General features: G+C 34.9%; 1 protein-coding gene across 6 annotated transcripts in view; it reads right to left on the bottom strand.

Annotated features, from left to right (window-relative positions):
* LOC149552381 (endoribonuclease YBEY, chloroplastic-like) overlaps positions 1-12,613 on the bottom strand; it is a 108,611-nt gene extending 95,998 nt beyond the window's left edge. For 2 of the 6 annotated variants that reach the window (XM_089787920.1, XM_089787923.1), the window contains exon 1: positions 12,016-12,543. In XM_089787920.1, the coding sequence (XP_089644046.1) occupies positions 12,016-12,414 (399 nt within the window). In that variant the 5' untranslated portion in view covers positions 12,415-12,543. Of the gene's footprint in view, positions 1-12,015 lie in introns of all 6 variants that reach the window. The other 4 variants (XR_016352918.1, XM_089787921.1, XM_089787924.1 and 1 more) reach the window with 4 other exon arrangements.
* Between the last annotated feature and the right edge of the window lie 1,473 nt (positions 12,614-14,086).

The following is a 14,086-nucleotide window of genomic DNA, read 5'->3' as shown; positions in this document are numbered from 1 at the left end:
GTGTCACCTTAATGCCAATTCATATATTAGTAATTAGCCTGCACATTTACCTTGTATAATCGATGGTTATCATTAGCAATGAAGATAAGCTAATGCAGATTTAATACAAGCATATCGAAGATCACCAAGATGTTCCAAACAAAGTATATTGAAGCATATATATTTCATCGGCAATGCCATGCTGTGCTGATTGAACTATGTGTTATTTTTCTTTGTTACCTTTGTATTCATTAGTCTCTCATATATCTTACCTTCGCATCTGATGATTCTTAGTTCCTTATTCTCGTCAACAAAGATTGGGCCTCATTATGTTGTGCATTTTTGCCATTCACAATTTTGGAAGTACCGTTTTTAATAGTCTTATTTGGTGGAATTTTTATCTTCTCATACCATCATGATTTTCTTCTTTTAGCGGTTGTTTTATTATTATTATGCACCTCTCTAACATTTTTTTTGGTCAATATCATTATATTTTAATATTTCAAAGGAGCGTTGAGTCTTCTTCTTTTTTTCATATGTGGAGAGTATCTCCTCAACCATTTTCTTTCATTGCTCCCGATGTTAGTTGGCGAGTGGAATTGTTTGGTAAATGGTGGACCCTTCAATTTGTATCCACCACAGAGTCTCATAAGCTCTCTCCCCAAGTGTCTTTCAAATGCTAATATCTCTCACTTGTCATTTCTCATTTGGTCAGGTCGGCATCGTGTCTTTGGTTTTCATTGATTGCTCTGTCTCATTTAAAGATTCTATTAGTTGTCTTCAACAATAAAGGAGGAGTCGGGTCTTTCATCTTCGACTCATTTCATTGAATGAAAATATTTTTAATTGTCTTCTGAGAAATATTGTAGCACTTGCGACTATTTGTGCTGTTTTTGATATGGTGGAAGACTTATTGTTATTATGTGCAATTTTTAATAATCAAAGTCTCACCTTTATGATGGTCAGTTCCCAAGATTCACTTTCTTGTAACCGATTTGTCATTTATTCCTTTCCATGATCATTTTGGCAATCACATATTTTTTCTTGTACTGAGTCTTTCCGGTTGTGCTTGCTTTTGAGTGAATTTGTAAGATATCTTGTTACCAACATCCATTTGGTATTTTCTATTTGTCATTTCTTTGGCACTCATTTTGTTGTTGCTCTTTGAGTGAGTGACTGGGTGATTACAATGAAGCTCAAGATACTCATACTGGATCAATTCATTTTCATTCTGATACTACCATCATAACTGTGGCAGTCTTTTAGATTCCTAATTTTTATGGCTGATGTTTTGGGATTTTGTATTCTCTAGGAGTTCATACTAAAATTGCTCCTTACTGTGAATTTATATTTGTTTTGATTATTGAATGATAACATGCATCACTAAAGGAAAATCTTCGCTGTTGACTGGCCAACACCCAGACAAATTGATTTTCTTAAAGCCCATCATTCCATTCTGAGGAGATGACATAATGTTACATGTGGGTCCATTCTAAGCAGTAGTGTCTAGCCACCAGTGAAGTTCTAGCTCCTCTACATGAAAGAGATAAGTACTCTAATTTTTTTAGAATTCATATATTTTTATGTAATAGCATTGATATTTATGGTTGTTTTAATATTTCGCTTGATTATTGGATGCAACAAGAAGCAATGAGATGTCTTGATGTTGCATATTAAGAGGGAGCTTGTGATTCAAAGGTAGATGTTCAACTTCAAAGGGAGGTTACATTAACAATCTTATTATGTCGATCAAAATCATCTCTGCTGAGAGGGAGTTTTTGTTGAGAGGGTATTTCAATCATTGTATGCATGTTGCTAATGAGTTTCCATATCTATGATAAGTTATTGATATTGTAGAATATTAAGATTCTTGATGGAAATGAGTCTCAGCTGTGATTTTCTTTTGTTAATTACGGATTCTTACTCATGTGATATAATAAGTTGTAAGGCCAACCTGATAAATCTCACTTATGAGAGATTCATAGTAAGCATCATGTTGAGAGAGTCCATGATATCATCACATTGAGAGATTTTCTGATGAGAGTTGGAAGTCATGTTGAGAGAGACCATGACTATATCACGTTGATAGAGTCGGTGAGAAAATGTTGGTAGTAAACCTTACCTAAATTGTCATATTGAGAGATTCCATGACAGCGTCATGTTGAGTGAGTCCGTGATGAAAGTTGAATTTGATTTTTACAAGTTTTTCATGTTGAGTAATTTCCATAATTATGAGTAACTGTTACAAGTTTATCATGTTGAGTGATTCCATGATTATTAACAATGAATAAATTATTCTCTTAGTGTAATGTTGAGAGATTCCATGACAACATCACATTAAGCGAATCCATGATGAAAGTGGTTGTATTTTTTGTAGGGTTTTCATGTTGAGTGATTCCATGAAATTGTATAGGATCTATGTGATTAGATTTTATCATTGACATTGTTTTCGTTACAGCCTTGTGTTATTCAGCTAAAGATTTCTCACTCACTAAGAAGGATTGTGGGGGTTTGTAGTTGAGATAGAAATCTTTATCACTAGGCGTTAATTCTATTATGGTCACCTTCAGCTGAAAAGGAGATTTATGATAAATTGTAATATTAAATACAAACTTATATCAATTAATTAATAATACAAACTTAATGGATATATATATATATATAAAATAATAAGCTTATATCTCACATACTATTATATCTCATATATAATGATATGAATAACCATAGAGTTATCCGACAAAAGCTACCAAACATTAACACTCCCTCTTAGCAAGGGAGGATAAACACAAGACAAATATTACACCATTGGTAATATTAGGAATTTAAGGATGTCTCAAAAGTTTTCCACCATTAATATTGCATACGATATCAAGAGTATTACTCTCCAGAATATCAACATATGATAATCATCAATTACTCAAAAACAAGGTTTGATATCACATTTGGTATCAAGAGTATTGGTCTCCCAGAATATCGACATCCGATATTCACCAAGTACTCAAATAAGGTTTGATATCACATTTGATATCAAGAGTATTGGCCTCCCAGAATATCAATGATATTCACCACTTACTCAAAACGTTTAGATATCACATTTGATATCAGAGTATTGGGCTCCCAGAATATCAATGATATTCACCACTTACTCAAAACATTTAGATATCACATTTGATATCAAGAGTATTGGCCTCCCAGAATATCAATGATATTCAACAAGTACTCTAAGAGTAATGGCCTCCCAGAATGTTGACATACAAGACATTCACCATCTACTCAATTTATTTCATCTCATAATACAAGTTTATTGTAAGATCATCACCTTACAACAACTTCTCCAAATACAAGTGATGATCATTTGGAAGTTGTCACTTTCTCATGATGTACACAAGGGATAGGCCCATATAAAATCACATGGTCACAATCCTCTTGATTGTGACAACTCATAGATCATTAGAGAAACCATCTCAACATGGTTTACTCCCTCTTAATCAATAAGATCAGGTTCACTGAAGGTTAACAAAATAGCATCCTCAGTCTTCTCCCTCTCTTCCAAGGTTGCCTCTAATAACATCTCAGGCTCCCTCTGAATCATAATCTCCTTCTTCCTGCAAGAACATTCTTAGAGGAAAAGATCCAGGTAGCTCTTATAGTATATACAAAAATACAAATAACAGAGAGACTTCATTAGTTGAATAAAATACTCAAGAATAATACGCAAGTCCACATAGTATAAGACCACTCCAATAAAGCATATATGTATATATTCCAACATCTATTATAAAAATCATATTTTCAATAATAATTATAAATTATCCTTTGGTTCTATTTACATATTTTACACTTATACATATTATACATATATACACATATTATATATATATATATAGTGAACTATACTAATGAATAAAACAACATATTATAAATCATATATTTTGCCATATTATACAAAAAAATAAATAATCATTGCATACCTTCATTTTACCTCACTATCTCCATGGTCTTCTTTAAGGGAATGGCTATATTAAGTTATATATGAAATTCCCAACCATTTTAAACTTCTTTAGCCATACCGTATATTATCAAACAGTTTCCTCTTTTGATGTCGCACCTTTGTTTTATCCTTATATATTTTATTATCTTCCAAAATGGAGATCGATAATTGTGCATATACATAACATACCCTTCATAAATATATTCTCTCCAGCTAGTTTATCAAAGAGGATTTGTTAGTTGATGTGGAAGTCAAATAGAATTGATTCATTTTAGTTTTATCTCCCAATAACATATATGTGTTTGTGTGCAGATCATTCTCGCGTATTTGTTCTTCCCACTGTCCAAAGTACATCCATTCCTTATCGCAGCCATACTTCAATTATTTCGAACCATGGTATATTTGTATGTAACTGAGATTCTGTCCACCGTAATGTACACTCAACCTAAGTGGAACACAAAGTAAACTCAGAAGGCTACATGCGTCATTCCAATCTACCACTCAGACGTTGGGTTTGTGAAATCTGCAACCAGCTTGGGTATCAACTCAGTGCCCAGATATCATTAATCGTGTTTAGATTTTCCCTTCACACACACACCAAGTATTAATTAATCTCTTGCCTTTGTGGTTTGAGTATATGCGATGACACATTTGAATGAATGGTTGACAATTACAGCCAATGCTTCATTATCTCCCACTTCAGCAATAATGTTTATTTCTAGTCATGCCTTTACTGAAGTTTAACCAATGGCATTGCAATTTCATCAGCAACTGTTAGCAGTAAGCCCAAAAGAATGGTGCTCAATATTAATTTATCACCAAAGTTAATAATGATGATATACTGAGTCGATCATTCATACACCTAGCATCCATAGTGACGTTGTAATGGGCTCACAATGTTGCTATTCACTATTTCTTCAACAGCGTAAATTATCTTAGTAGGCTTGGGAGTCGCCTGCTTTGATACCATGTTAGTTTATTGAATTGTTGCAATATGTAATAGCACGGCCTATTGAGGTATATGTTTTTCATATGCAACATCCTCTCATTTATATTAGGCATAGGTCAATGAATAGACATGTCTATTCAATAAACAGATAATTAATAATACAAACTTAATTGTGTTATATATATTTATATATATATCAAATAATAAGCTTATATCTCACATACTATTATATCTCATATATAATTATATGAATAACCATAGAGTTATCCAATAGAAGCTACCAAACATTAATAGTATTGTACACATGAATTATTATTATCAATAGAGTGATCTTTTCTTGTGTGGCTGGGTTTTTCCCTTCATTCTAGAAGGGTTTTCTGAGGATATTTTTGTGTCTCTTGTATCTATTCTGATTTTTCGTTATTGCTGATTATCTATTTTCTAGGCAAATATCCAACATAAACTAGAATGCAAATATTGGAATACGTGGGTGGAGCGCATAGGCCATTATTTGCAAAAAGGCATTGAAACCTATGTTCCCCCAAATTTCCGGGACAGGGATGGCAGGAGGCAGTGGGACAAGTTTCTGGGACAGAAAAAAATTTGCCAATTTTGGGGAAGAGGGGACGACAAATGGGGACGGCTATATAAATATAAGAAATTTTAACATATACACTGAAATTTGCAAATATACATGTCATTCATATGAAACCAAGCACAAAGAATCTCATTCAAACTAAACACTATATCACGTGTTAGTTGAGACTTAAAATGTGCAGGACACATGTTGAAGTGCTTACAAGTAAAGAGAGGGTTTGTCATATTGTATAGAATCAAGAAGAGATTACGGAGAAGTAACAGTAATTGCCTGTTAAGAGATATTGTAGAACCCATGAAACCAAATTTGCAGTGGGCACACATTGTAAATTTGTAAAAATTGGATTGAAAGTGTTAACTTTATTTTAGATCTCTCAAATGCACCTTAAATTTAGCATCTTCCAATGCAAGTTTCCATTTCAAAAAATAATGGACTACAATAACTAGTGGTTCCGTAGGGTTGTGTGCAGTTTAGAGGTCACTCATGGTGGACTGTTTTTAGTGTTGATGATATACGAAGTAAAACCATAGTTACAAGAATTGTGGTAAATCTCATAAGCAAGAGAAAATATATTTCAGTTCTATTTTTGATGTATTGGCTCTTAATTTTAAAGTTTGGTTTACTATGCATGTTTTATATTTGTTAATAACAGCTAAGCAGATTACTATCATAAATTTCCAGCAAAGTCCCTTTAGAAATTCAATCACATCAATAAAATAAGCTTTCAACATTTAATTATTTTGTGCTTTAATGTTGGGGACGGTTGGCCGCCCTAGTATGGTTGGGGGACGTCTGTGACATCCTCAGCCGCACCAGGGACAGTTGGTCGTCCCCCATTTTGTCCTATGACGTCCCCCCGTTTCCGACACATCTCCTGCAATTATTGGAATTTTGGGGACATGGGGGAGACGTTCCATACCCATCCCCCTGTCCTGAGGGTGTGCCCGTTTCAGAAACTCTGGGTTTTTTGGCAGGGACACATCCCCAGGTCACATAGGTTAAAAACAATAATGTATAATCTATCTTGTTTACAGCTTCATCTTTGGTATTACTGAAGCGAGTTATGAATAGAGATCTCAGACAGGGCAATAAGTGTCATTTTTATAGAGCCATATAAATTTGAAAAATATTATTTGACAAATAGTCTTTCTGTAGCTGTTTGCGCTATACATTCCTAGATTAAATTACAAGAAATGATTATTCTAAGGATTCCAGAGCATAAATATGCAGGCAAAGACTATTATGTGTAGCAGTCAATATTTCCCTAAGGCAAAGATATTCATCGAGCCTATATCTTTTAGGAGCTGTTTAATGTGTTGGTAATTAATTAATATATAATGTGAAGGAATTGGTTCAGGCCAGGAGCAATATTGGCATATGAAATAGAGGAGGAAATTTTATTATCACTCGACGTATCTAATGTTTGGGAATAAATTTTAAAATAAAGATCGCAGACTTATACTTGTCATTTTATCTTAAGTCGGGAGAAATATTTTCTATCAGGATGTTGTATGCCGTGGGAAACTAATAATAATAAATCTCTTAATTCTGTCTGTTGTGTCTCTCACTTTTAATTATCTTTGACAGAGATTATTACTCTGGGGAAGTGACAGGGTAAATGGTGAGATTCAACTGGAAACTTCTTTTTTTGGAGATGTATCTTGCTTGCTACAGAGTAACAGCCAAGTTGTAACATCTGGAGGGATTTCCGTGGGTGTATCATGTCATTGACAATTAACAAAGTTTGGATTGCAGACAAGTTTTAGCAGGTGGAAGGCAATATTCTGTTTGAGTGATTATTCCACAAAATCCAGAGGCCATTAAAGAGAAAAAAAGGGGAAATTTGAACGGCATGCTCCAGGAAAGGTTCACTTTTTTTCTAATGAAGTGTGGATTACCTCCAGTAGGGTCGGGCTTTCCTTGCAATAATAAAGCACTCAAGAATGATATTTTGTGATTTTATTAAGTGGACAATCTCAATCCCCTATAAAAAACCCAAAAACTGCCTCTGGCATATTCAGCACAAGTACAATAACTATTGTTGTTACAAGATTTTACAAAGGGTCTTGTTTTCATTGAATGAGAAAGGATCTCGATCTTTCCAGTGAGGTCTATGTCCCAGAATAGTTGCAGCTACAGATTGATAATGAGACGACAATGTGAATGTTTTCAGTGCTCTCAGGAATTTGCAGACATTGAAACAACTTTCTAATCTGTTGTTTGAAAGCTGTAAGAGTGTGGTTTATTTATCTTATACAACACATGGGGTTAGATCTGCAATTGGTAGGCGAATACTCCATCCCAGAGCAGAGTAAATAGCAACACCAAGCAAAAAGTGTGAAACAAGTTATTGTGTTGTGAGTTTTGTTCATAAGACAGGATTACGGTGCGTGAACTGTTGGGGTGAATGCTAATGTCTGGTACAAATTGTGGCCTCCTCCACCTAGTTGTGACAATTGGAGATTAGAGCTACAGACTCAAGTGTTACTTTCATGCTCTCTAAAGTGTATCTCAGACATGCAATACCAATGAAAGGCAAGAATTAACTTCTTGCCTCTTACTCTTACCAGTTATTATATCTGTTGTCTTGATAGTGGTAGCTCCAATAATGACTCAACAGGGGAACTTGTGCCATGTAAGTTTGTAGAGATGAATGGAGGTTGTTTAAAAATTACTTCTTTGTTGTTATTTTACAATCTCCTCTGGATTGTTATCCTTTTTGGAAACTTGCATCAGATAATGGTAAATAAGGGAGATGCTCTTATGGTTAGTGCATTGGCACTTTGGCTGAACATGAACTGCACTAGTTTAATCTGTAATTAAAATAAGTCTGCCTAAAAAATTTAGACATCTTATCAAAGGGAAAATATATATATATATATACACAACCTGTTTGACTAAATTGCATAAGTACTAAATTAATGAGAAGACTGCAAAATTGTGAAGCCAACAAGTTGGGATTATCACAGCGATAGAATGAAAGTAGTGTTTAAAAAAATTCAAAGGTGAACAAGGGTAGAACACTACAGTGGTATCCAAATTGGGGTCATCAAAACAAAATGAAGACAATGGAAAATCTGAAAAGCAATGTTTTCTCATAAGAGTTTAATGACACCTTTAATGGCGAACACTTAAGAGACTTACTGAAAGAAGAAGCAATAGGGAATGGATTGTCTATCAATGGATTGCAATTGATGTATAGCAAAGTTATGAATGGTGTTCTTACAAAGTTGGAAGATTTGGATTCATATTTATCCAAGGTAGAACAGTCCGATTGGAGGTTATTGAATTGGGCTTTGCAACACTCAATGGTTTCCTAGTCCAGTACAGGTTAATGGAGCACCCGTGTAAAGATGTGAGACTAACGGTTGCTTCTTGTCTCGGTGAGATTATCATTATAACAGCTCCTGTCGCACCATATGTTGATAACATGAGGCAAGTTCTACAAATAATAGTGGATAGCTTGTGTGGATTACAGGATAACAAAAGCACTACTTTTGGCAAGAGGACTAAGACGTTGGAGATTATGGCAAAAGCCAGAAATTTCATCATTATGTTGGATCTCAGTTGTGAAAAGATGTTCTGACAATTGTTTCAATGTTTCTTAAGATAATTTAGAAAAAATCATCCAAGCATTGCGAGATCTTGCATAAAAACAATCATGTCATTAACATTAGATGAGGATAATAACATATTTAAGCAATTACAATCAGATTTGTTAGTCATTTGGAGAGGTGAACATAAGATCCCACCTATGGCTTATGAGCTCACAGTGGATTTGATTGAACATAAGATTGATAAGTACAAGGGGCACATGACTGAAATGAGCTAATTTCAGTAGGCATACAAGTTGCAGGATCTCCAAAAATGAGCAAGAACCAAATGAGAAAAGAGCTGCTTTGTTTCAAATGCCAACATACTTGTCACTTGAACAGACCTGTGAGGACAACAAGGAAGAAGAGGCAGCCCGAGAAATTCAGACCAGCGCTGAAGAGGATAAGAATCCAATAGTGTGGCTCCAACATAATGATACTCAAATTTGCAAAGACTTGGAATCAGCTATGGTTAATGGTAAGGGCTATACAAGTCTTTTATTTGGTGACTTGGAGGTTGTTATTGATGAGTCAGATGACAAAGATTATATTCAGAACTATGACACCCAGCGCTGAAGAGGATAAGAATCCAATAGTGTGACTCCAACATAATGATACTCAAATTTGCAAAGACTTGGAATCAGCTATGGTTAATGGTAAGGGCTATACAAGTCTTTTATTTGGTGACTTGGAGGTTGTTATTGATGAGTCAGATGACGAAGATTATATTCAGAACTATGACACTCAGCACTTAACCAAGATGGGAGCTTTTTATTGTGACTGCATAGGGAGGAGTACTCATCACTGCTTTTCTGATCCACACACAGAAGATTTGATGATGAATCAGTGTGGATTGGCTCAACCCAGAGGAAGCATTGCAGACAGCTTTCATCAGTAGATTGGGCTGGAACTTATCTGTACTTGCCTGGCCAGGCAGCAATAGTGGAGGTCAGAACAGAGAGAACACGAAGAGATTGATTAGGGTTCAAAAAACTCTACACATCATGGACAGTAGAATAACATTAGGAAACAAAGCACACCAAGCAATTTTTATTGCTGAAAAATAGTTTGAAAATCTAGTTCTTAATTTCAATTTTGTCACTTGTAATGGTCCCCTGAGGGGCTAAGATATTTTATACTTTTTTTTATCTTGGACATTTCCTCGTGTTTCTCAGATTATCATGCCTTTTTGGTCTTATCTTCCTGTCCTAGCACCGTGTCTATTATGTGTTTGGAATAATGATAACTTTGTACTTTCTCGGTACCTAATTCACCTAAAACTAATGTCCCTTCACTTAAACTAACCTTCCAATGGGTTATTTATATTATTCCGGACACAATAAATCAAAAACAGAAAAACAGCAAACAATATTAATTCATTGATTCTGTCAGTTCCCAGTGTGGGAACAGTTCTCCCCATCCAAACGGTTTATTATACCAAAATATCTGGGACAAGTCAATGTGAGAAATTTTAGTATTAATTGATGTTAAAAAAACACCCCCCTACTGGTAAAAGTGGGGTAAAAGTGGGAAAAGGGAAGAAGAAGAAAACCTCTGTTTTATATTCTATAAAACTCCTTTGTTCAGGCATTTCTGAGGTTCAAAACATTCAACTATTCCTGATAACTTTAGGGTTTGCAGAGCTCAAAATAATTGCATTTAAAAAAGAAATGGATACCTATTTTTAGTCTTCTACAATTGCTGGAATACAACTGGAATAGGAATTGAAAATTAGAATTTGTTTTATATTCTCTGTTTGGTGCTCCAAATCAGAATTGGGAATAGGAATACGTATTCCCATTTGATCTCCAAAATAAGCATATGTCCATTCCAAAAAAAAACCTGTTATTGGAATAGCTATTTGTATTCCCATTTTAACTTTGCTTATTTGATAATGTTTTCAGATCCATTTTGGTTTCATGTTGCAGTTCTATGTGGAATGATACATTCTTGGAATGGTAGTGGCTGTAATGAGTGTCGAGAATCGATCCCTGGGCGATGAATTGGATCTGTACAGAAACAGAACAGAGGATGAAAATCCCGCCATCCGAAGGATCAGTTGTTAACCGGCCGACCAAAGGATAAAATTTTACCAGTGTTTTAGATAATGTTTTGGCAAGATGTTCTGCATAAGAGATGAAGTTGTCCGTAGGGGTTTGAAAGAGAAGACCTTTTGAATGTATTAGACGAACAACATTTTTAAATCAAAGCATGACTGTTTAATCTGTTGAGCTTCAGAAGGAGCAGATGGGAATATAATTTGTTTTCTATTAACATGAACCATTTTGCTCTCGCACAGAAAAGGCATGAAATTCAAGTAGTATCAAATATCTTCAATACATTTCCAGGGCAGTTGAGCTCGATTTTGAGTCGCAACTTCGAAAGAGCCTGTTTTTTATTTTTAATGTGCAATAATTCAATAATGGATGACTTTTTGAGTAAAAAGTAATTAAAAAGGAAAAAGTGCAATTATTGATCACATTTGGAACACGAAAGCCAGTAAAACATAATTTAAAAAATGGGAGCAGTTCTGGGTGTGAAATGCCTAAAATTGTTTAAAACCTCTGTGCTCCAGTTCAAAATTTGGTGGGAATCTGTGAGGGCCTTGAATTCCAATTTCTATTTTGTGTAACCAAACAAAGAATTCAAATTCCTATTCCAGAATAAAAATTCTAGAATAGCAATTCCCAATCCTCAATTCCTATCCCTGCCATCAAACGGGCCCTAAAGTTATTTACTTTCATATTTTTCTATTTTCTTTTCTTAACTTATTCACATTTCTTATGGTGATTGAATCCGGAGGTTCATCAGCAATGCTGATATAAGTAAATCAATACACAGTTTTCTGGTAGCTTTAAATGCAGATTCTGATAACGATTTGTTGAACATGAGAAAGCACACGTACCAGGAGTTCTTCGTCTTTATGGACATTCTCGGCAAAGGCAATTCGAATGTCTAAATCCACCTCTTTTTCCGCGGGGGTCCTCTTAAGAGCCGGCCTCCTCATCCTCCGGAACCATCTGACAACGGGCAAAGATGCCATGAAGCGAGTTCCCTCCGGGCGAGGGGGCTGGTAGTGAAGGGTGTTGGACATATGCATGGCAGAGATTGATGGAAGGTGAATGGGTACGGGCATGGCAGAGATTGATGGAAAGTGAATGGTAGAGCTCCAGGTGGAAATGGAAAGGGTGGCGCCCATCCCTCTTCCCGTAAAGCGCCAGGAGCATTTGCAGATGGTATCCATGACTGCTCCTCCAAAGGAAGGCGCGCTTCGTAGAAGAAAGCTGCAGCTGCAGGACACCATTTCCCCCTTTCAAATTTGTTTCGTGTAGAGGCAGAAATACAAATGTACGTGAGTGTTACAAGTCGAAGAGGTGCTGTGGACCCAAAAGAAAACCAAAGAAATTCCCTCAGCAAGAGGCCAGTGGCGACGCGGTAACTTAAATGCCCTGTATCCTTACATGGTAAGAGGGGTTTATTCTTTATTCTAGAATGTGAGTCCTACTAGGATAGCAAGGATAGCAGGAATAAGTTTGCGGATACTATATGTGACGGTTCTTGGCGTAACCTGTTCAACGAAGAGTACATTGAGCAATTGGGGGGGCTCATCATTAGTCTACACAAGAGGCGAACAGCGCTACTTAAGCCTCCTTGAGTTGTCTTGCTGTCCCATAGGCTATTTTTAGCCTCGTGGACGTTAAAATTTTATCTATCTATCTATCTACGATAATCATGTTAAAACACATCAATTTTTTAAATGAAGGGTTTTGATCACAGTAATTATGTTATTGTGGATCCAAAAGAAAATCAAAAAAAAAAATTCAAAAAGAGGCCAGTGGCTATGCGGTAACTTAAATGCCCCGTATCCTATGTATTGTATTTGCATGGTAAGAGGGGTTTATTCTTGTACGGCAATTATGTTAAAACACATCAATTTTCCAAATGAAGGGTTTTGATTACGGTAGTAATTATGTTGTTGTGGACCCAAAAGAAAACTAAAAAAATTCCCTCAAAAAGAGGTCAATGGCTACGCTGTAACTTAAATGCCCTGTATCCTATGTATTGTATTTGCATGGTAAGAGGGGTTTATTCTTATACCATAATTATGTTAAAACATATCAATTTTCCAAATGAAGGGTTTTGATCATGGTAATTATGTTAAACACATCAATTTTCCAAATGAAGGGTTTTGATCAGTTTATCAGAGTGGTCAATCTAAGGGATCATATGCTCAAAATATTAATTAATTTCTATTCTTTTTTTAAATGTGTAAACAATTTTGTTCTAATAGTGATTAATAAATTACTAATTTTGTTGATCTTATTTTGTTCAAATAAATTGTACATATTTTATGTTTTCAGATTGATTTTATACTAAGTACAAATGTCTTCATACATTACACATTCAATGAGAGAGTGTTATTTTGTCTCAATCACACAAAATGATCATAAACAAAAATATTATACCCATGCATATACAAAATAAAAATTTAAAATTACTATATGTCATTTCAAGTGGGAAGATTGAAACATTCAAAGAGGAGTGGGTTATTATAGTTTGTTTTGTTTGTATAATAAAGTAGGTAAATTTAGAATAGTATCAAATCATGGAGTGTTTTGTGTACGAAGACATTCGGACCAATTATAGTAATATTCTAAAAGTTGAATTTTAAATAGCTTAACTTAAGAATAACAAAAGAATGATTTGTTAAGATGGTAATTTATTTAATAAAAAACTATAGCAAAAGACTTATGATCAATAAAGAAATAGGGGACAATCAAAATAAGAGTAGGACAAACACTACCATCCACAATACAAATGTCCTTCTCCTCTGAAACTACCACAAAGCCAAGAATAATATCCACGCCACATCTTTAGCTCGATTTTTGAACCAAGTACAAAGAGGAAAGTAAAAAATAATTAAATCACCAACAATATCCAAAAGCTCACTACTATAAGTGGAGAAGAAAACCCCT

This window comes from Cupressus sempervirens, chromosome 6 (genome assembly GCF_028749045.1).
Source record: "Cupressus sempervirens isolate cs-2001-9-10 chromosome 6, ASM2874904v1, whole genome shotgun sequence".
Taxonomy (NCBI): domain Eukaryota; kingdom Viridiplantae; phylum Streptophyta; class Pinopsida; order Cupressales; family Cupressaceae; genus Cupressus; species Cupressus sempervirens.
Note: the sequence above shows the minus strand (reverse complement) of the source record. Positions and strands in the feature narration are given on the sequence as shown.